Source organism: Galeopterus variegatus, unplaced genomic scaffold (genome assembly GCF_000696425.1).
Source record: "Galeopterus variegatus unplaced genomic scaffold, G_variegatus-3.0.2 Scaffold3520, whole genome shotgun sequence".
Taxonomy (NCBI): Eukaryota; Metazoa; Chordata; class Mammalia; order Dermoptera; family Cynocephalidae; genus Galeopterus; species Galeopterus variegatus.
In genome coordinates, this window is record NW_007729631.1 from 123,646 (window position 1) to 145,753 (window position 22,108).

Consider the following 22,108-nt stretch of genomic DNA (forward strand, 5'->3'; position numbering starts at 1 on the left):
TGTCCTGCATGGAAGAGTTGACCAACCGCTGCTGTGAAACTGATTTTCTTTTCCAAAAGGCCATCTGAAGACTGCTAAGCAAATAATATATCATAGTTAAGTGTACCCTTTACCTTTCTGCAGCTGTCTCTTTGGTCCTGTTAGTGAAGGGATTGTCCTGCATGGAAGAGTTGACCAACCGCTGCTGTGAAACTGATTTTCTTTTCCAAAAGGCTATCTGAAGACTGCTAAGCAAATAATATATCATAGTTAAGTGTACCCTTTACCTTTCTGCAGCTGTCTCTTTGGTCCTGTTAGTGAAGGGGTGTGAAAGTTTTGTTTCTTCCATAGAAGATGAGTAGGGAGCTCCAAGAAACTGTTTCATACCAAAATGCCCCTGTTCTTACTATCCTGTTTTATAAATACTTGTTGTGTCTTTTATTTCTTTTATTCTTTTAGTCTTTAGGAAGTGTCAGAGAAAGATATGTAACGGGAGGAAGAAATTAGTTCATGGATAACATGCATAAATACTCCAATTGTGTGTATGAAAAAAATTAAATTGTTTGATTTTTTTGTCCTCCAAACATCTATGTGTAATCCTATTTTCCAACCGTGCAGTAATGAGCTTTGTAGTATTAACAAATTCTCGTGCTTTATTTTTAACATGTGTTATTTATAAAGAAGACCCTGTTTTCCATTTTTCACAGTGTGTATGAAAAAAATTAAATTGTTTGATTTTTTTGTCCTCCAAACATCTATGTGTAATCCTGTTTTCCAACCGTGCAGTAATGAGCTTTGTAGTTAGTATTAACAAATTCTCGTGCTTTATTTTTAACATGTGTTATTTATAAAGAAGACCCTGTTTTCCATTTTTCACAGATTATTTATTGATTCTTTGCCCTTGCTCAGTTCCCTCCCAGCCAGAGTTAGAGCTGCAGGGAGTGGAGAAGGAAACAGAGGTACCTATTCCAGGAGTCAGGAAATCAACTTAAACTTTCTGGACGGTGTACTGAGTAGAGAAAATAGTTCCTTTCTATGATGCGTTTGATTTTGACCATAGATCAGAGTCGGGTTTGGCTCTGTTGACCACCTTCAGTTAGAAACATGAGGCTTTCCAAAGTCAACTAGGTGTGTTTCATCTTTGCTTTAGCCGTTGGATGATAACCTACCGTTGACCATTTTTCTAGCTTTACGTGGCCAACAATGTCATGACAGAGGCAAGGAGTGATGGAAAATGTGTTCTCCCGTCCATCTTCTTAAGTGAAAGGAGAGCACAGGGTCCCGGGACTCAGAGTGCACTTGGACCTCCAGGTTACATGTGTGCCTGCACATACTCAGGCACATTTTTCAAGTTTTATCCAGTTTAAAAAATTTTTTTAAGTAGGCATGCCTCCTTTAATCTAGTATCCCTGTCTATCATGCCTCACCCCTTTCTTTTCAGCCAGTATTCTTGAGAAGAGCCATCTGCCCCTGCTGAGTCCACTGTCACCTCCCGTTCTGGCTTTGACTGACTGGAATCTGGCTCCCACTCCCCTCACTTGACTCAAGCCGCATTTGCTAAGATCACCAGTGACCTGCTAACTGTCACATTAGGTGAACTTCTCCCAGCCCTTTTCATTACCTCCAGGCATCTCTCCATCTCTACGCTATTGTCCCCTGCTGTCCTCCATCCCTCGGCTTCCTTGATGCCATTCAGTCATGGTTCTGCTCTGTGAGCAGTAAGATGCGGTGACTTGTTTTTCTCTTTCTCTGCGCATCCCTTGGGGATTCAACCCCCTTCAAGTCTCATCTGGCATCTCGCTTCTATCAGTAGAAGGTCAAGGTCGAACTCAGTATTTTCAAAACTGAACTCTTTGGTTTCTCCCAAACCCTGTTCTTCTGTGTCTGACAAATGGCACCAGTGTCTGTCTCGCCGTCCACGCCCCCAGATAGAGCATCATTCTGGTCGTTCTTTCATGCCTCTGTGCCTCTTGTACACCCATGCTCCTTCTTCCTCAAGACTTCCTCAGCCAGTTTCCTGTGAGTTTGTTCTTCTCCTGCCACCTTGAGTAAATTCATGCTGTTCCCACAAACCCTGGCACGTACTTCTGTTGTTACACTTACCCATTTGTATCTGAACTGTGTATTTGTCTCCCCCCTTCACAGCTACTTCCCTGAGTTACTCCTATACCCAACACTAGCTCAATGAGCATAAGATAAGCGGTCAACATATATCTGAACAAATAAATAGCAAAATGGAATTCATAGAATATGTAGGAAAGGAGAACGTGATTGCTCATGTTCTTCAGCCTGTGAGGGCCAGTGGAAGCAGACAGTGCCTGTGATGCTGGCTGTTAGCCCCCAGGACAGGCACCTTTTACACCTTTCTTCTAACCCTCAGTGTGTTAAATGGCAATCGCTTGAATTTGCCCCATAGGAATATGCCTCATAGAACAAAGAGAAGTGACAATTCCAGAAAGAACAGAACTTACCATTTCCACCTTTCGATAAATTTGCTTTTTGTTTAGCTATGCGTTAGTGATCTGCTATCTGAATGCTAGTGAGAGTTGTGTGAACACCAGGGTGGTGGTGTCTTATGTTTCATAAGAATTGAATCATGAAACATTGTAGAAAAGAGAAAGACTTACTGTGAAAGGATGAGAGAGTTGGAAATGTGAGAGCTGGACAGAAAAGCTGTAGAGCAAGAAATTGCTCGTGGAGCAAGGCTTTGGATACACATGGCAGTCAGCTGTCCTTGCTGCCACCTGAATCTGTTGTGCTCATTGACCCTGTTATAAACAATAGGACTTTGGTGCCAGGAGCTTCTCTGTGAACACCCAAGCTCCTCACAACCAAAATTACTTACAGATAAGCAGAGGTCACCCATAACATGCAATGGATGGTAGCACCTCAAAACAGTGTGCCAGCCCCTGCTTAGCACCAGCACTGGAGGTTTATTCCCAAGAATACTGTACCTCCCCCTCCTTGTGTTGCCCGTTGAAGTTCAGTCTTAATTTGAATTAGTGCTGCATTGGAAGTATTTAGAAAGGCTCTAGCCCACCAGGCACCATATTATACCCTCATTTTAGAATAGTAATTGCCCTGGGAGGTAATAGATTAAAGCCACAACATGTCCTAGTTTAGGAATACTGTCATTAGCCTTTTCCCTCTAATACTGTCGGAGTGCGGTGGTGATGGTGGTGTGGTTGCTCATGGTCATATATGCCAGGTATCCTGTCACCCTTTCTCCCCCCAGATTGACATTAATATGAGTGTCACACAAAAACTAACATCCAGCCCAAATGACTTGTCAATAGTAATTTCCACATACAAATATAAAAGGCATTCTATAGGATAACATTTAAAAAATAAAAGTGCCTTTTTGTTACATTTTTTGTGACATCTTTTAACCTCTACCTGGCATTCTGTGTGACATATTTTTGCCAGAGCTAACAAATCCCCAGACTCTGCCATCCTCAAGACAATAACAATGATGACAATTTTTACCATTTTAGCTTCCAGGCTAATTAAATATACATTGAGAGTAAGTAAATATAAACAGTATCCTGGCAGAGCGAGACAGGTGATCAGCTCCAGTGGCTACCTGTGATGTCCCACACAGAGCACTTACCAGCTGGAGCTGGGCGGTGGGGACTGGCCTTTAGACGGGGACGGGCAGTAAAAAGTGAAGCAGAGAAAGAGGCAACAAAGTACAAGGAATGTTGAGGTGATGTGAATCCACCACTTTGGTTGGGCCTGTGTACTCATAAGGAGGAGTAGTAGGAGAAAGAGCTAGAAAGATGGATTGGAGCCAGACTGCAGAGGGCCTCGAGTAGCAAGCAGGAGAGGCTGGTCTCTCTCCAGTCACCAGAGGGGCCACTGGAGATGAGAAGTAGCATGATGAAAGCCACATGCTGAGGCTTTTAGAAAGAACGTGCTGAAAATGTAGCACTTCAAAGTGAAATTGGATGTGAGGGAAAACTAGAAATAGGGTGATTGGCCATCCAGTCTTGTAAATTGCCTTTTATTATATAATATTTATTTAAAGCACAGCTACCTTCTTCCTGGATCTAAATGTCCCATGTTGAATCAAATCAAGAAGCAAAAAATAGAATTCAGAATGGTTACCGTTCTAAGGGTATGAAAGATAGGAAGTTATAATAAACCCTTGCTATTTACAAACTCTGAATCCCAGAATGCATACATTCCACTAAGGCATATAATTCTTCCCATGAAATGCAGCAAAATATGACTTCATTGGAGCAACCACAGATACAGCAACAAGTTGAAAGTAACAAAGTCACATGGAGATGTATTTGTGGGGTCCTCAGCTGTGCCCACCCACCGAGGTCTGCCCCTCATCACCTGCCTGGTGGGGCACAAGCCGTGACAGAATCACACCTAAAATTCTTGTCACGGTTCCCTTTAAAGTTACATGTCTTTTTTTTTTTAACCACCTTTTTTCCAAAGTGAGTTTCAAGTAAGCCTACTTCTTTCACTTTGAACTCACATAATTATACCCAGACTGCCCTCTCCTCACAACAGAAGGAAATCTTTCTCTGGCCTCATGTTCTTGTGACCAACAGCATCCCTTCTCCTAAGAGTAAGAATTACACATGCACACACACATTAGTTCTTTAACTCCTTTCAGGAGCCCTGTGGCCACCCCAAATGCTTACTGTGTCTCAAATTCTGTTTTTTTTTTTTTTTTCCTTTTTGTCTTTTTTCGTGTCCGGCAACGGATTGCAACCCTCAGTGTCGCGCCCGTACCGGACCATGACCGGCAATGGGATCGCAACCCTCGGTGTCGCGTCCGCACCTTGCTCAGCCAGTGAGCGGGAACCGGTCTGTATGTGGGATCCGAACCCTCGGCGGGAGCGCCGCCACACTCCCAAGCGGCGCACTGTAGCAGTGTGCCACCGGGCCGGCCCTCAAATTCTGTTTTGAGGTTTAGCTGTAAACACTCCCAGTTAGCCATAGCTTACCTCCTCACCAGGCCTTGTAGCCTACAAATGTTTCTTTTCACTATTTCCCCACCATCCCCTCTGCATTGGGGGAAACCTATTTGAAAGTCCTTCTGAACTGTCCAGTTTTGAAGGAGGTGACAACCAGCTCTAAGTGACCTTGAGTGCCTAGGACTGGTTATAAGAACTGGAAGAAAAGACTTCCCTTACGTCATATTCAACTGCAAGTGGCTTCTTTTCTGAGTTCCAAGACCAAGGTTGGATTATTATTTTAAATTAAAATGCATACTGTAATTGACATCCCCGCATATTATAATTGACATCTCAGGTAAACGGTCCCTAATGAAATGTCATGTTTAATGACTAATTCCAAAGTTTAGAAAATTCTAAATTGAATTCAGCATTCGCCATGTTTTCCTCGTACTCCATTCTAACCAAATATTGAGAAGTGATTAAGTGTTTATTTTAAAAATTAAAAAGGGTAACTGACAGATTCTTTGTCTTATGCATTCCATGATTCTTATTACTATAAGCACAAATGGAATCGAGCACATCTATAATAAAGTTACATCCATCCATCCTAAATTCTATAGATACTCCCTGAGAAAGAAAAGAAATACAGCTGGCTACTGGGCAGTTCCCTAACAAGACAGAAGAAAGATAACAGAACAACTTCTAGAAGCCAGAGAGTGGGGTGTAAGGCTAGAGCTTCAGGGTCCAGGTTGTTTCTTGGCTTCTTAAGAGAAGAAGACCCCAAAATGGTGCAAGAGCCTGTCCCTGGCCAGCTAAACAATCCTGTCTCGTCATTACCCAGCCCTCATCTCCTCTTGGGCTTTCCTTCTGCAGTTGTCCACCACCACCACCTTTTTAAAAGCTCAACAGGGGAAAGCATATAGCTGTAGGGAAAGAAATCTGCTGCTCCAGATATTTGTTTTAGCCTAAAATGGTAAGAAATGCAGCAGATAAGACTTTTTAACTTGCTTCCATTTCACTTAGAATTGAGGTTTGCGGGGAGAGGGGCGGGATACCATGGTCACGTGACTTTTCTTACCAGCTAGTTTTCTTTGGCAGGTGAATCAGGCCTGGGACACCAGTTAGAGGCCCAGTGTGCAGTCAGTGTAGGTGGTAGAAGATGCAGTGTAGTAATGGGAATCCATTTCATTTCATCTTGAGCAAACTCAATACCAAAGCTAATGGGAGTTTGCTGTTTCAATGCCTTTATGACCCCAGAGCCGCTTGGACAGAAAGGAGTTGAAGGCAGAGATGAAAAAATTGGTGGGAACGTGGCCTAAAAGCAGGTGAGGGCATTTCAAGCACAGCGCTTTTGACCGTGTCAGAATCACCTCTATTTTTACCTTGGCAGTTCACAGGAGAGTAGCAGAACCAGGTATAAACTGCCCCCTGCTGCCTGACACAGAGAAATACGTAAAAACATCCACTTCATTAGTAAAAATATGTTCTGAAACACCCACAGTGAATGGAAAGCAAACTGGGGTGATGGCAGGCAGACTTGCAGAAGCCGTGGACATGGCAGGTCACCTGGGTCCTCTCCAGTGAGAAGCCAAGGGAGGGTGAGAGAGTTGGAGGCAGCTCTTATTAAAAGTACTATTTTTGGACTTGGAGAGCTGCTTCATTACTCCTTCTGCAGCCTTTTTTCTCAGAGTTTGACCCATGGCCCAGCAGTGTCCAGCATCACCTGGGAGCTTGTTAGAAATGTAGACTCTCAGGCCACACCCTGGGTCTGTCAAATCAGAATCTGCATTGTAACAAGGTCCCCATGTGATTCGCATGCACATGCACATGTACGCTTGAGAAGCCCTGAACATAACTTCAGATGGAGCTCTAAACGTGGAGAAGTCCACCATTCCCTAAGGTTTGGATCAAATTGAATTCTGTTTTAACAGTGAATAAACACAACTTAATAGGAGAGTTTTATCCTCTATTAAGATCATGAATGCCTTATGTCTTTATCTTCTCAATACTTCTGTTTTATATGTTCTCACATTTCACTAACTCTTTAACCAAAGACACTTTAACTTGCCGTATTTCATATTACTTGCTATGTTTCAGCAATAGCTGGCATTTGCCAAGCGGTTTCTTTTGAAATCCACCTCTCCCAGCAAGTGTGTGGCAGGCGTCTGTAGTGATCTCTGGCATCCTCTGTGTTTACCATCATTCTTGCCTGCTCCGGCCCTCTCTCCCCCTTGCTTACACCCCTACTGTTACTGTTTAAGAGTAGCAACTTGGCCCCACAGGATCACACTGACCCCGGGTGGCATTGTTCGTCTTTTGCTAACCTGGAGTGTTCTTTTCTGCGCCAGGTCAGGGAAGAATGCCGGCTCCTGAACGCCCCACCTGTTCCACCCCGAAGCGCAAAGCCTTTGTCCACAAGTCCCTCCATCCCTCCTCGCACAGTCAAGCCAGCGCGGCAACAGACTCGCTCTCCCAGCCCCACCTTGTCCTACTACTCTTCAGGGCTGCACAACATGTAAGTCTCCTTGCCAGGTCCCACTGCAACCTGGTCTTCTCATCAGCCGGTTCACGGGTTCTTGAGAAGATTTTCAAGGTAGCCGTAACCTAGGCAGGGTGGTGGGAGAGGAAATTCTTTAGTCTTTTAAAATAATTCTAGTGGAAGAGCTCGATGGGACCCCTGTTGGTTTTGAGCTAGGATGGAAGAGCCGAGGTCTTGGGAGAGAAAGATGCCACAAGAATCTGAGAGTAATTCAGTGATCAAGGTCAACTGGATTCTCTTGGAAACAACCCAGGGACTGCCATCGATTCTCACAATCCAGCATGTAGTTCCTTCCACTTTGACCTTGCCACGAGCAGACAGCACCTTCAACCAGGACCTAGAATTGGAAGGGTCCCATTGGCTCTCTACTCTGAATTTCCACGCAGACAGCAATCCCTTTTTGATCGTCACTGCTGGGTAATCATTCCCTCCTTTCTGATCCTCCCAGGGCTGTGACTCGTTCTTTTGTGGTGCAGCTCATTCTATTGTTGGCAAATGCCGTCTTTTTTTTTTTTTTTTTTTAGAAATCTTTCATAATATCAAGGTAAAATCTATCTCTATGTAACTTAATTATTTCTTAGGTCTAGAAAAACAAAGATAGGTCGACCCCACTTCTCTTTGTCATTCCATGAAAATTCGAAGTCAGCTATGATGTAAGTCTTTTCTTCTCCAAAAGAAACAGCCTCAGTTCTGCCTGATGTTCCCCTTAACATCACTGCCTCATCCACTGTCACTCTTAAAATATGGCCCCCCGAGCTGAATGCACCACTCCACATGTGATCTTTACAATTGAAAGTAGCTCTCTTTGCAGGTATTTTTTTCTTCTCTGGACATTTAATTCCTTATGCTAATGTTACTCGATTGCACAGAAACCAAGGCAAGGATAAGCATTTTATTTGAAGCACTTCTTCCTACCTCAGGCTTTTGGATGGGAATGGAGTCATGGGGATGATAATGTAGTCATGTGTTTGTAGCACAAGGATGGTGAGCACAAGGCACCTGTTTACCACGCTTTCACTCCACCCTCCCCCACTGCAGACATCACTAATCAATCATGGCACCTCCTGATGCAAAGCCCAAACGTGGCTTCAGAATTTTTCTCATCATCAAGATCCAGGCACTTACTAACAATTATTTTCTTGTTAGCTAAAGTAAATATATATCTGTTTCATCTCCATTATGTCATTTTAAATCACTATGTACATGTCCATAATTACCAATGTATTTTATTAAAGATTCATTTTTCTGAAACCCAATGAGATTAGCAGGCACTTTATCGAATTAATGATAAGAAATGTTACGTTTTTCCTAACTACACTTTTTTACTTAAAAGTAATATCTATGGATAACGAAAGGCTTGGGATTTGGCTTTTATTTATTTTTTTTACTAATTTCCCTTTCTGTGTTTGCTTTTAAGCAGCGTTACTAAAAGTGACACAAGCCCTTCTGAAAGTGCTCCTGTTTCCTGCTATCCATGTAACCGAGTGAAAACTGACTCTGTGGACCTGAAATCGTCATTTGGAAGTCCTTCTGCTGAAGCTCTGTCCTCCCGGCTCTCGTGGCCTAACCATTATTTGGGAGCATCGGAGAACCAGACCAGGAGCGACTTCCTGCTAGATCCAAGCAGGAGTTACAGTTATCCTAGACAAAAGACGCCCGGCACACCAAAGAGAAACTGCCCAGCACCTTTTGATTTTGATGGCTGTGAGCTCTTGGCCAGCCCCCCCAGCTCAGTCACTGCAGAATTCAGTAGCAGTGTCTCTGGTTGTCCCAAGTCAGCCAGCTACTCTCTGGAGGGCACAGATGAGAAGACTCTTGCAGCTGGCACGACAAAGCAGAGTATTTCATGCCCTGCCTTACCCCCCAGGGCCCCAAAACTAGTGGAAGAGAAAGCCGCCTCTGAAATTTCTCCTTTGCCTCTGAAAATCGATGGTGCTGAGGAAGACCCCAAATCCGGGTCACCAGACCTCTCTGAGGACCAGTATTTTGCTAAAAAGGGCATGCAGGACATCTTCTCTGTCTCCTACCCTTTCTCATCTCCACTCCACCTCCAGCTGGCCCCAAGGTCCTGTGGCGATGGCTCCCCATGGCAGCCACCTGCTGACCTGTCAGGACTCTCTATAGAGGAAGTGTCCAAGTCATTACGGTTCATTGGTTTGTCCGAAGATGTCATATCATTCTTCGTTACTGAAAAGATTGATGGGAATTTGCTCGTTCAACTAACAGAAGAAATCCTCTCAGAGGATTTCAAATTGAGCAAACTGCAGGTGAAGAAAATAATGCAATTCATTAATGGCTGGAGGCCCAAAATATAGCCAAATAACCCCAGCTAGCATGGAACAAAATGGATAAATGAATGTGCTAGAAGGGGTGGGCTGGGACACAATTTCATGTTTTTGCACTAAAAACCTTCTCTGTAAATAGGGATAAGAGAAACTCTTACTATGCAGATTACGTTTTTGAATGGTGAACAGGCTATTTTGTACATCAATAAAAATGCTGTACAGAACACTCAGAGGTGTGCCTTGTACGTCACTCCACACTCAACAGCTGCTAAAAGAAAAAGAGGCATGTTCAAGAAATCATTTTTACCCGAGTAGGTTTATGCGAGAAGGTATGATATTTATTACAAAATAGCCAAAGCTGAAAGACATAAGAATCTTTAAAAAAACTCTTTTGAACAACAATTTCCTTCTTTGGGAGGGGTTGACTTTAGACAATTAACTATATTCTGTGCTCTGTTGTTTGGATTGCTTAATGCTAATTGTTTTACTCTTGTGCCTGAAAATGTTAGTGATATGAAATGACACTTTAATGTTATATGCTTGGTGGGGCTCTTTCTATCAAAAGGCATTTTCCAAAAGTCATATGTTGATAGAAGATATATGACTTCCTTAGAAATAATACAAATTATGACCACGATAATTTATCTGTAACTGCTGCTAATTTTATTGAGCAGAGAAAAAACAATATGCATATATGTATGTGTATATATGTGTACACAATGCACACATATATGTTTTAAACATAACTTTGAGTCTGATATTTTAGATAACATCTGTTCCATTGAGGTTTTGGGACCGTTAACTAAGTTAACTCTCTTAAGAAGAGTGGACAGAATGATTCCAAAGATTCTCAGAACCCTGTTACTCGAAGCTCAATCTTGTAAGGCTTCATCACTGAAAATTTTGAACAAATCAGTGAAATCTATATTGAAGAGTTAACTTTGATTTTAAGCCCATTGTAGGGCGACTTTTTGCATATACTGCGTCCATGCTGATATCTGGGGAATTGAGAGTTTGTGTTGAACGATAATTCTCGGGTTTGAGGGCCTTCCTCCCCCGGTGTGTGATGGTGAGAGGTCTGAAGAGCATTTCTCAGAGTGTGTTAGGTGTTCTCAACATGCTTCATACTTTAGGAGAACTCAGAAATCAGACATACCATCTTTTATTACTATGTGGGCTACATCTATTAAGTAATTTTTAAAATATCAATAAGAGTACTTGTTTATTTCATAATCCTCTTCTTGCCCTCTCTTCCAAATAAATACATTATTGGGCCGGCCCGGTGGCGCACTGCTATAGTGCGCCGCTTGGGAGTGTGGTGGCGCTCCCGCCGAGGGTTCGGATCCCACATACAGACTGGTTCCCGCTCACTGGCTGAGCGAGGCGCGGGAGCAACGCCAAGGGTTGCGATCCCGTTGCCGGTCCCGGTCCGGTACGGGGGCGACACTAAGGGTTGCAATCCGTTGCCAGACACAGAAAAAGACAAAAAAAAAGGAAAAAAATAATAATAATAAATACATTATTACCATACTTTTATTTGAAAAATTCCGAGACTTTACTCTGAGAATTTTTGCTAAATATGATTAAATTTTCTAAAATATAATGCATTGTCATCATTCTTGGTTTTTTTGAAGGAATATAAATTGTAGAAAAGTTTTAGTTCTCTGAGCAAAGCATCATCAAAACAGCCCCACCTCCCCACACGCCCTCCCCCACCTACCCCCGAGAGTCTGTCCCCAGATTCCGGATATACTGAGTGTGTGTGACCAAGGTGTACACTGTGGCCTCTTGAATGGTGTAGGTCAGCCAACAAGGGGTCAGCGTGACTTGCAGGATTAGGTTATATTTTATTATCTCCTCTTCCTGCTCACCAAACTAAATAAACTTCAAGACAAGACCCACCAGTCTAGTTTTGTAGACCTGTGAAACATGTTTTTATTTCTTGGCATTAAAAAGATACTTTTAATCCATCTCATGGTTTAGAGTTGAGCTGAATTGATACTTATTATAACTTTCTATCTTAGATCTCCTTTAAAAGCAAAAAATATATATAGCGTTTTTTTTCTCCTAACATGTCTCCCAAAATGTAGATAATATACTCTAGGTACAAAGAGTACCCCACAAAAAAGAGTGCCATGTAAAATTGTCAAACTGGAGCGCCTCTTCGAAGGTAACTGACAAATCATGTATTGATTTATTTTTTATCCTTGGTATTAAGTCTTGTCATGTGGATTTGCAAAAATAAAATCATCTGTGCCAGTAGCATTCTTTTAAAAGTGACAATCTATGAGGAAGTTTCCAGTACTGCGCTTACCCATGAGACTTTCACGTTTAGAAAGTATCCTTCTGTTTGAGGGGCAACTAACTCCCTTAGTAAAATTAACCTCTCAGAACATCCCTTTAAAATCAAAACAGACAAGATGCAATTGGTTTTTGTTGGCAAGCCCTGGCTGAATCAATTTTAAAACACTTAGCACTTGGACACAATTCTCAGACTCAGGAGGGAGGAACAGGAATGGTTTGGGTTTACTCTGAAGGTTGCTCCACATAAAAAAACTGATTCCTTTTATCTTTTTTCTTTTGTGTAGTAAAAACTACACAAAATAGGGTTGTTTTCTTTTTGTTCATTTTCTTGTTTTAGTCTTGGCATATTTATTTCGAGTCTATGTTGATTGGCAATATGGAGACTCCTTGAGGGTAGGGACTAGGGCCATTGATTAATTTACTCATTAAACATTCATTGAGCACCTTTGGTGCGCCATGCACTATGCTGGTAATCACCACACAATGCTGAAAAAGGACACAGCCTTTGCCCTATTTGAGCTCACAGTGTTTGTATTTAAAACAGACACTGAGATTCTGTATTTGTGGGTAAGAGAGACATGAAATCCTCTGGGCAGCTGTATATAGAGAAAGGTAAGTGTGTCCCATCTTTTAAAAATCCACAGATGGAAGAAATGGCTGCCTCTGATAAGGGATATAAAATAAACACCATAAGACCATTAAAACTTGGAAAATGTTGGAGGCAGAAAGTACTCATATCTGTCTCTGACTAGTGTTTTACTGACTTGGAATTTTTTTAATTGTAACAAATGTCTTCTGGCATCTCTAAAAGCCACAAATAAAGGTAATTGCCATTCCTGACCTAAGCACCATGACTAGACAAGGCATTCAAGGCCCCGAGAATCATGATGAGAAACACATAGCAGGGCTAAGAAGGAAATAGCCCTTCCCACCTGAGAGCTGCGATTTTGTAGTGAAAAGCAATTTATGGGGATCCCCACCAGTAGGACCTTTCTAACCAACCAGGTGAAGACTGAGTACCTCTCCTGGCAGGTCCCCTATAATCAGAACAGTGACTGTGGTGCTTGAGGGAAAGAGTCTGTCCAAACAAGATCTTTTTGGGGGTCCTTGAATTCATGGCTAAAATTATCATGACCCCTATCAGCAAAGAAAATCATCAGTTAACCAAGCCAGGCAGCTAAAACGTAAAAATGTGGACCTGACTCATGTTGGAAGGGAGAACCCAAACACAGATCAGTTCCTTCTCAGAATCCTGTAAATGTCTGCAAGTTCTCTCTTCTTGGTTGAGCTGCTCAGCTTTATGAATTGTGAAATTTACACTTATACTCTTCCAACCCACATATACCATACAAGTTTATGAAGGTGCAGCAAACTGCCTATTCACCTAAATTGCAACATTTATTTTTGTCTCATGTATGAATACAACAATCTTATGAAAAATATGAATGACAGTCCATTCCAACTGTTTTCATACACATGCATTCCAGAACAACCTGCACATCATCCATACAGCCCCAGGAGAAATTCGGGGGGTGGGTGTGGATGGATAGAGGGTCCTTCATTTTCCAAGCACTTTGTGTAATAAGTCACTGCTTCTCGTGCCTAACAAGTATAAGATTAACATTTTGAATAACAAACTAGAAAACAAAATAATTCTCTAAGGAACCTAGTGAACTGTTCAAAGGAAATTTTAATTTCGGTCTACCAGAAAAATCTGTTGGACACAGCAGGCTTTCAGAAACATGCCCATTATCAATTTCCACTATTTTTCAAGTAAGGTAAAGGCACCAGGCTGCTAGAGGAAGATGAATAAAAGGCCCAAAGTGCAAATGATAGAAAGTAGGATTTTTATACTGTGGGGTTGTCATTACGGGATTCTTAAGACCACATAATGTTCAATCACATTGTTTAGTCTTCAAAATTTGGTGTTTTAAAATTTGTCTCATTGTGATAGCGAGAAACAGAGTAAACGTGATTTCAGTTAAAGCTATATACAAGTATCTTCTGTAGTTTTGCTGCTGTGTCTAATTTTTAGGCTATAAATTTTATAATAGAGCTTATCAGAGTGCGAATTTCCTTTGTTTACAATCCCATATAGTAGGGCTCAGATAATTTCTTACTTATAAATCTTGTCTCCGATTTTCATATTAAGTTACATTTAAAATATTGTTTAATCTAAGCCTAAAAATTGAATTCAATTAATTAAGAATTTGGGGAGTTTTTCTTAACTTTAAATGGAAACGGTGTATTCTTTTCAAAACATTTTGTAACCATCTTTACAGTTTCTTTGCTGGGCTGTTAACTACCAGTTAACAGTTGGATTACTTTGCAGAGCAGTATCTAATGGGCCCAATGTGTACCTCAAGATAAACGTGATATGTTATGTCTAAAAATATTTGTTGTCTATTGATTTAAATGGTTCTGAAATGTCTATAAATAAAGAAGTTTTCCAAGTCGCTCTTCTTGCAGTTGTTTCTCAGTGAGTCAGACCTAGTGCATAGTTTTCTAGGACTTCTGGTCCCCATCCTCACTAAGGTGTAGGAAAGGTGTCTGGAGGGAGTCCTAATACTGTGCGCCTTCTGTATTAATAAGAAATGGTACACAGAAAAAGATGGTAACCAGGTAACCCGATGACATTCAAAGAGAAGCAGGGGTTTGGATCCCTGCATGAGCCAGCTGCCAAAAAAAAAGAGAGAAGCCAGTACCTTTGTGGTCAGGATATAGAGTGCAAGACAACTGTAGAAGAATGGTTAAGCTTTAAAAGAAAAAAAAAGTGTGCATGCTTTAATGGGGAAAAGAAAGACAATACAAATTCATATTTCTTTGGCTTACATACAGTTTATGTAATTACAGCTAGCATAAACAGCAGAAATTGACAGTTGAGGTTACCAGAGAAGTCATGAGCATTCAGCACGCTGCACCTTCCACCAGTAAGTTTTACAGAGAAGTTGGAGAATTACAAGTGGACATTGGTTAAGACTTAGCTTTTATTGTACTGAAAATAGCATGAAATAACTTTCCAACATTTTATGCCCTAAATCTTCCTGTCTTCTTTTCCTAGATTAGAAGCATCTCCAAATCGTCATTCTGTCTTGTACTTAGGACTTCACGCCTTCTTATTTCACAAGGATAGACCCTGTGACTAAACCTATATGTGGAAGCTTTAGTGGATTTCAGTAAAGTGTGCTGGAAGAACCTGCAGACTTGATGTAGGTTAGCTAAAATTTCCAGGGCTCTACCTCAAGGTCCTAGGAGTACTTAATACTGGGTATGCACTAGGACAGTTGACTCCCCCAATTGGATATTGCAAGTATCATTCCCACAGTGACTAGGTTTCACTTATTTGTACTGATACATGGCTCCCTCTGCATATGTCTCTCGTCCCTTTATAAGCTGTAAGCGCCTTGGTAATCAGGGCAGGTATGCACTAGGACAGTTGACTCCCCCAATTGGATATTGCAAGTATCATTCCCACAGTGACAAGGTTTCACTTATTTGTACTGATACATGGCTCCCTCTGCATACGTCTCTCGTCCCTTTATAAGCTGTAAGCGCCTTGGTAATCAGGGCATATGTCTTCGTTGTTGTTATCTTCAAAAGTAGATGCTACTGGAGGTTCTATTGAATGACAGTGTGAATGCCATTACATTCCTTATGGCTGCCAGTCTTTGTGCCATCAAGATCAAGACCCCACAGCTATATAACAATGAAGTAAAGCCAAATGAATGACATGAACTTTCCTAGGTTGGGTTTTATCACTTGCCAATGAATACATTTTTCTTAGAGTTTCATTAAGCCAATGACTTCCATTTTTTGATGGGTATAAAATGAACCAAAAAGATCAGTGTGTTACCACAGACTGACTAAAATATTAGCTCTAAAAGACACAGACAATTAATTAAAAGTAGTAGGTATGGTCGAATGATCTAAGCTAAGAGTGATCTCAGGGCCAGAGGCGGTGATGAGTGAAGATGAGAAAGATCCTGCAGGCTCAGAAAGACAAGTGACCAGGAGACCTGGTGCAGGGCGTAGAAAATACCATCCATGGGCAGATCACAGGAGTTTAGTTTAGCCAGAAGGGACCTTTGAAATTATCTGGTCCATTCTCTTAACTTTACAGGAATGAAACCCACAAAGGGTAAATGGTCCCCCCAGACCACATACAGGTTGTGACAAAATCAAGGCTAGAAATAAAACCTCCTGGTTCCCCTTTTTGTATTCATTCCATTACTACACTGTCTCCCAGTTTTCTCAACTTTTTACTTTCGAAAATAACTTAGTGCATGAAATGCCCTGCCTTGGTCATCCAACTTTTTTCTTCTAAAGATTCATTCCATTACTACACTGTCTCCCAGTTTTCTCAACTTTTTACTTTCGAAAATAACTTAATGCATGAAATGCCCTGCCTTGGTCATCCAACTTTTTTCTTCTAAAACTTAAAAACAGGAGATAATCCTCAATTAATACTCCCCCATCAGTAGTAGGTGAAAATCAAGAGAAACCTCTCCTGTTTATAAATGGAGGCTTTGAGCTCATCTCCTGCTCTTTGATCAAAAATGATGAGTCAGTGGAGATACTAAGTGAGACCGGTGTAACGTGGAAAAACGTAGAAGATTCACAGACAGCACACACTTTTCATCCCACCGTATCCAGGGAGCCACTAGGAAGAGTTCACAAATTGCAGCACATTAGGTAGAGAAACAGCTGTAGTACTAAGTGTGGCCACAGGGTGTCAGGCTTTTCCACCCAGCCCGTGACTTCCCACGGATGAGCCCAGTCAACTCTTAAGCGAGGCCAGTGGTGAGTCAAGGATCAGGGCAAAGTACAATTTTCAGTCCAGCTATGCCGGAGGTCTCTATCTTCCCATCAGCCACTTTTCAACTTTTCTCAGTTAGCCAAAGGTGTTGGAATCCTGAGGTTATGGGAGTGAATAAACAAAAGTGGCTCGAGAAAGATAAGGAATTTGAAAGTGGGGCACTGTGCAGTCTTTTCAAGCTAGACATCCATGAGGTAAGAGAATAGAAGTATATTCAAAGTGCAGAATTGACCTGTCATGTACATTGCTACCTCTCGGTTCTGAGTCTCTGGAGTTTTGAAAGTGAATAGTCAGAAGCTCTTGAGTAAAAACAAGTTGTACCTTTTTTTTTATTCTGTTGATTGGTTTTTGAGCAACAAAATCCTCAACTTGAAGCAATGTCTATCAAGTAACATGACACTAAAGCCGACTTTCAAGTTAGGATTCAGAAAGCACATCTTTGATTCTCCTCTTTCACCTTCACAGTCAAACCATGAACCACCTAAATGATCCTGGGAGGAAGGACAAAGAAAAGATAAATCCTAACTAAGAAAAAGAATCATCAGACTACGGTTTTGCATAAATGTATTTCTACTTCGATTTTTTGTGCTACTACTCCCTAGCGCAGTTGTTGACAAAGTAAAGCGTCTCTTTCAATTCAGCTTTTAAGGAGGTGGTGACTGGTTTTTATAAGTCCAGTAAACCACCACCAATTTCATTTTTTATGGCTTAGGCTGCCTTCTTGAAACAGTATAATTGTTAAAGTTTTCATATAACCCTACTTATCTGTTTTTGTCGCTCTCCAGGGATTCAGGAGTAAGGGTTGTAGAGAAATGTGGTTGTTCTCAGAGTGAACCACAGCTCAGGGAAACGCGGTTCTTCACATTGTAAAATTCATCTGCTGTGCTGGTTTCCTGCTTCTTCTTAAGTTACCCGTATTAAACACACTAATGCCCTCACTTTCAGTTCCTTGTCTATATGAAAACTACAGAATTATGCCAGTTCTGTATATGAATGCTGTTTGCCCCCATCCGAAGCTGAAAAAGTTTAGCAATGTAAATTATGTTCATTGAAGCAAAGGGGATCTTGAGAGGTCATGTGACTAATCTATCCTTGAGGCAAGATCACTCAAAAACCCACTTAGTCTCAGAATCTGGGTCCTGGACAGGAGTTAACCCTTCCACACTATGATGATTTCTTCCTATATTTAGAGATCGCCAGAGTAGAAGTTCCCATTCCTATATCAGTCTTTCCTTCTGTGCCTCATTTTGGACTTTTTTTTTTGGCTGCTGGCTGGTGTGAGGATCTGAACCTGTGACCTTGGTGTTATAAGGCTGTGCTCTAACCAACTGAGCTAACAGGCCAGCCCCTGTGCCTCATTTTTGACTTAAATTGTTCGTCTAGTTTTATAGTATGTGAATTATATCTCAGTTCTTTAAAATGTTCACCAGTTTCTCCATGGAGATAAACTGTGAATCAGGTCATTTTCTGTCCTGTTCTTTCTCGGGCTAAGAGACTTCTTTCTGATTTTCCTATTAGATGAAAATAGCACTTGCGTTGTTGTCTCTATGATTCAGCTCTGTGCACACCCGTTATCTGGGGCACATTTGGAGAAATATGATTTCCCTGTATTAATCATCTGGGTAATAGAAAGATATAGAAGTTATCTGTTCTGGCAGAGAGAAAGGCAGTCTGTAGAGATACCAATGTTACGGTAACGTATACAGGACTGTGGTCCGTGAATCAGTTAATCATTGATAGTTTATTTGGAAGGCTGAGATAACTAACTTATCTTTCACAGATAGCTAACTGTAAAAGAACAGTTTGAAATATGGAATGAAAAAATGAAGTACACGTTCTCCTAATTCAGTTAACTATTAGGTTATCTCACCAGAATTAATGCTTTAGGGGAAAAAAACGCCATTATTTAGTCTTTGCCAGCTTCTTTGAGAGACATGCTGTTTTTATTTTATTTATATTTTTGCCTTACCATGTTGCCAGTATTGACCATTTTTAGAGCATCCATCTTCCATCTTTGGGTTTGTCCCCTCCTGACTGTCACCCAGTGTCCGGGCACGATTTTGTTTTAGGAGGATCACTCTGGTTGTTGCCAGGGTGAGGCCTCTGATTCCAGCGCCCCTTCCCTGAGCTGTGGGTCGCTGCACTGCCAGACTCTCCTCTGCTGACTTAGCTCAGTTGCTCTCCTAACTTAGTATTCACTGAGTGAAGAGCAGCACCTACTCTGCCTCCTTCTAGTCTAAGTTTCTTCTCACACCTCTTTCTCTGGGACTTAAATCTTTACCCAGACTTAGCCCACATTTCACATTTCCCTGAAACCCGTTTTTGCTCTCTCATTTTCTCTCCAGCTAGCTCATTGTGATGCTTTAAAACATGCTCTAACCTGATTTTCGTACCGTGTTCTTGTTCACAGCCAATGAGATCCAGCAGGCAGACAGCACTGGAGAAATTGTGTCGCCCTCCTAGGCAGACAGGAGAAGGAAGGGCAGCTGGTGAGCACTTCTGTGAGGTAATTCAGTGACGGCGCTTGGGGAAGTGCTTAACATCATTCCCAAACAGTAAAAATATACCTTTTCAATATACTAGATGAAATGAATGCTAACAACAGTTTAGAAGTTACTTTTAATAGCAATAAAATGTTTATCAGCCAGCCTCTAGCATGCCTCTAAGAGACATTCCCAGTATGTTTAGGGGCGAGTGTTTCACCAGGTCACCTAGGTTGACCAATGCTCCTTATTCTCTGATTCTCAGCACTGGCCACAGAACCCACCCCTATGGTGGCCTCAGGGTTGCTTCCTGTGAGTCATCACCACCAGATGCTCCTAGGCACGGCTTCTGGTTAGACAGCTGCTCCTGCAAACAGGGGCCACTCGAGAGGAGCATGAAGGCATTTACTGTCTGGATCGTTGCTGCTTCTCGCCAGCACCACTGCATACAGTTCTGTGTGCTTCTGGTTAGACAGCTGCTCCTGCAAACAGGGGCCACTCGAGAGGAGCATGAAGGCATTTCCTGTCTGGATCGTTGCTGCTTCTCGCCAGCACCACTGCATACAGTTCTGTGTGCCGCTGCTGTATCAGTGTCAGTTACAGATGTTTTCTTCTAACCCCAGGTGTCCATCAGGTATATACACATATACCTGCACGTGTGCCCAGGACAAACATTCTCTCAGAACCCACAGTTGAAATCCACAAGGAGAAATAGGAAAGAGGCTCAATAATTAACCACAAATCTCTTCATTGCCACACTCTCAGCTCCGCAGATGCCCAGCAAAAGCTTTGAAATACCACCCATAGTGGTGCGACTGGATTCTTACACGTGGTTCCATCCTCCTCATTAGTATTTGCCCTGAAAGAGGATTTATTTCTCTGGTGACAATAATTTAATGCCTTTACAGTCAGCCAGCCCTGAATCTGTGTTGGAGTTCTACTTATTATTATGTGTGTGATTATGGACTCATTTTCTTATCCATAAGATGGAAGTAACTACCTCTTAGAGTGGCTATGAAAANATGAATGACATGAACTTTCCTAGGTTGGGTTTTATCACTTGCCAATGAATACATTTTTCTTAGAGTTTCATTAAGCCAATGACTTCCATTTTTTGATGGGTATAAAATGAACCAAAAAGATCAGTGTGTTACCACAGACTGACTAAAATATTAGCTCTAAAAGACACAGACAATTAATTAAAAGTAGTAGGTATGGTCGAATGATCTAAGCTAAGAGTGATCTCAGGGCCAGAGGCAGTGATGAGTGAAGATGAGAAAGATCCTGCAGGCTCAGAAAGACAAGTGACCAGGAGACCTGGTGCAGGGCGTAGAAAATACCATCCATGGGCAGATCACAGGAGTTTAGTTTAGCCAGAAGGGACCTTTGAAATTATCTGGTCCATTCTCTTAACTTTACAGGAATGAAACCCACAAAGGGTAAATGGTCCCCCCAGACCACATACAGGTTGTGACAAAATCAAGGCTAGAAATAAAACCTCCTGGTTCCCCTTTTTGTATTCATTCCATTACTACACTGTCTCCCAGTTTTCTCAACTTTTTACTTTCGAAAATAACTTAGTGCATGAAATGCCCTGCCTTGGTCATCCAACTTTTTTCTTCTAAAGCTTAAAAACAGGAGATAATCCTCAATTAATACTCCCCCATCAGTAGTAGGTGAAAATCAAGAGAAACCTCTCCTGTTTATAAATGGAGGCTTTGAGCTCATCTCCTGCTCTTTGATCAAAAATGATGAGTCAGTGGAGATACTAAGTGAGACCGGTGTAACGTGGAAAAACGTAGAAGATTCACAGACAGCACACACTTTTCATCCCACCGTATCCAGGGAGCCACTAGGAAGAGTTCACAAATTGCAGCACATTAGGTAGAGAAACAGCTGTAGTACTAAGTGTGGCCACAGGGTGTCAGGCTTTTCCACCCAGCCCGTGACTTCCCACGGATGAGCCCAGTCAACTCTTAAGCGAGGCCAGTGGTGAGTCAAGGATCAGGGCAAAGTACAATTTTCAGTCCAGCTATGCCGGAGGTCTCTATCTTCCCATCAGCCACTTTTCAACTTTTCTCAGTTAGCCAAAGGTGTTGGAATCCTGAGGTTATGGGAGTGAATAAACAAAAGTGGCTCGAGAAAGATAAGGAATTTGAAAGTGGGGCACTGTGCAGTCTTTTCAAGCTAGACATCCATGAGGTAAGAGAATAGAAGTATATTCAAAGTGCAGAATTGACCTGTCATGTACATTGCTACCTCTCGGTTCTGAGTCTCTGGAGTTTTGAAAGTGAATAGTCAGAAGCTCTTGAGTAAAAACAAGTTGTACCTTTTTTTTTATTCTGTTGATTGGTTTTTGAGCAACAAAATCCTCAACTTGAAGCAATGTCTATCAAGTAACATGACACTAAAGCCGACTTTCAAGTTAGGATTAAGAAAGCATATCTTTGATTCTCCTCTTTCACCTTCACAGTCAAACCATGAACCACCTAAATGATCCTGGGAGGAAGGACAAAGAAAAGATAAATCCTAACTAAGAAAAAGAATCATCAGACTACGGTTTTGCATAAATGTATTTCTACTTCGATTTTTTGTGCTACTACTCCCTAGCGCAGTTGTTGACAAAGTAAAGCGTCTCTTTCAATTCAGCTTTTAAGGAGGTGGTGACTGGTTTTTATAAGTCCAGTAAACCACCACCAATTTCATTTTTTATGGCTTAGGCTGCCTTCTTGAAACAGTATAATTGTTAAAGTTTTCATATAACCCTACTTATCTGTTTTTGTCGC

General features: G+C 41.7%; 1 protein-coding gene across 2 annotated transcripts in view; it reads left to right on the plus strand.

Moving 5' to 3' along the window:
* The window catches only part of GAREM (GRB2 associated, regulator of MAPK1), a 122,714-nt gene extending 112,768 nt beyond the window's left edge, over positions 1-9,946 (plus strand). Inside the window, exons 4-5 of one of the 2 annotated variants that reach the window (XM_008585326.1) lie at positions 7,244-7,410; positions 8,852-9,946. In XM_008585326.1, the coding sequence (XP_008583548.1) occupies positions 7,244-7,410; positions 8,852-9,749 (1,065 nt within the window). In that variant the 3' untranslated portion in view covers positions 9,750-9,946. The remainder of the gene's footprint in view (positions 1-7,243; positions 7,411-8,851) is intronic. The other variant, XM_008585327.1, reaches the window with a different exon arrangement.
* Positions 9,947-22,108: the final 12,162 nt, after the last annotated feature.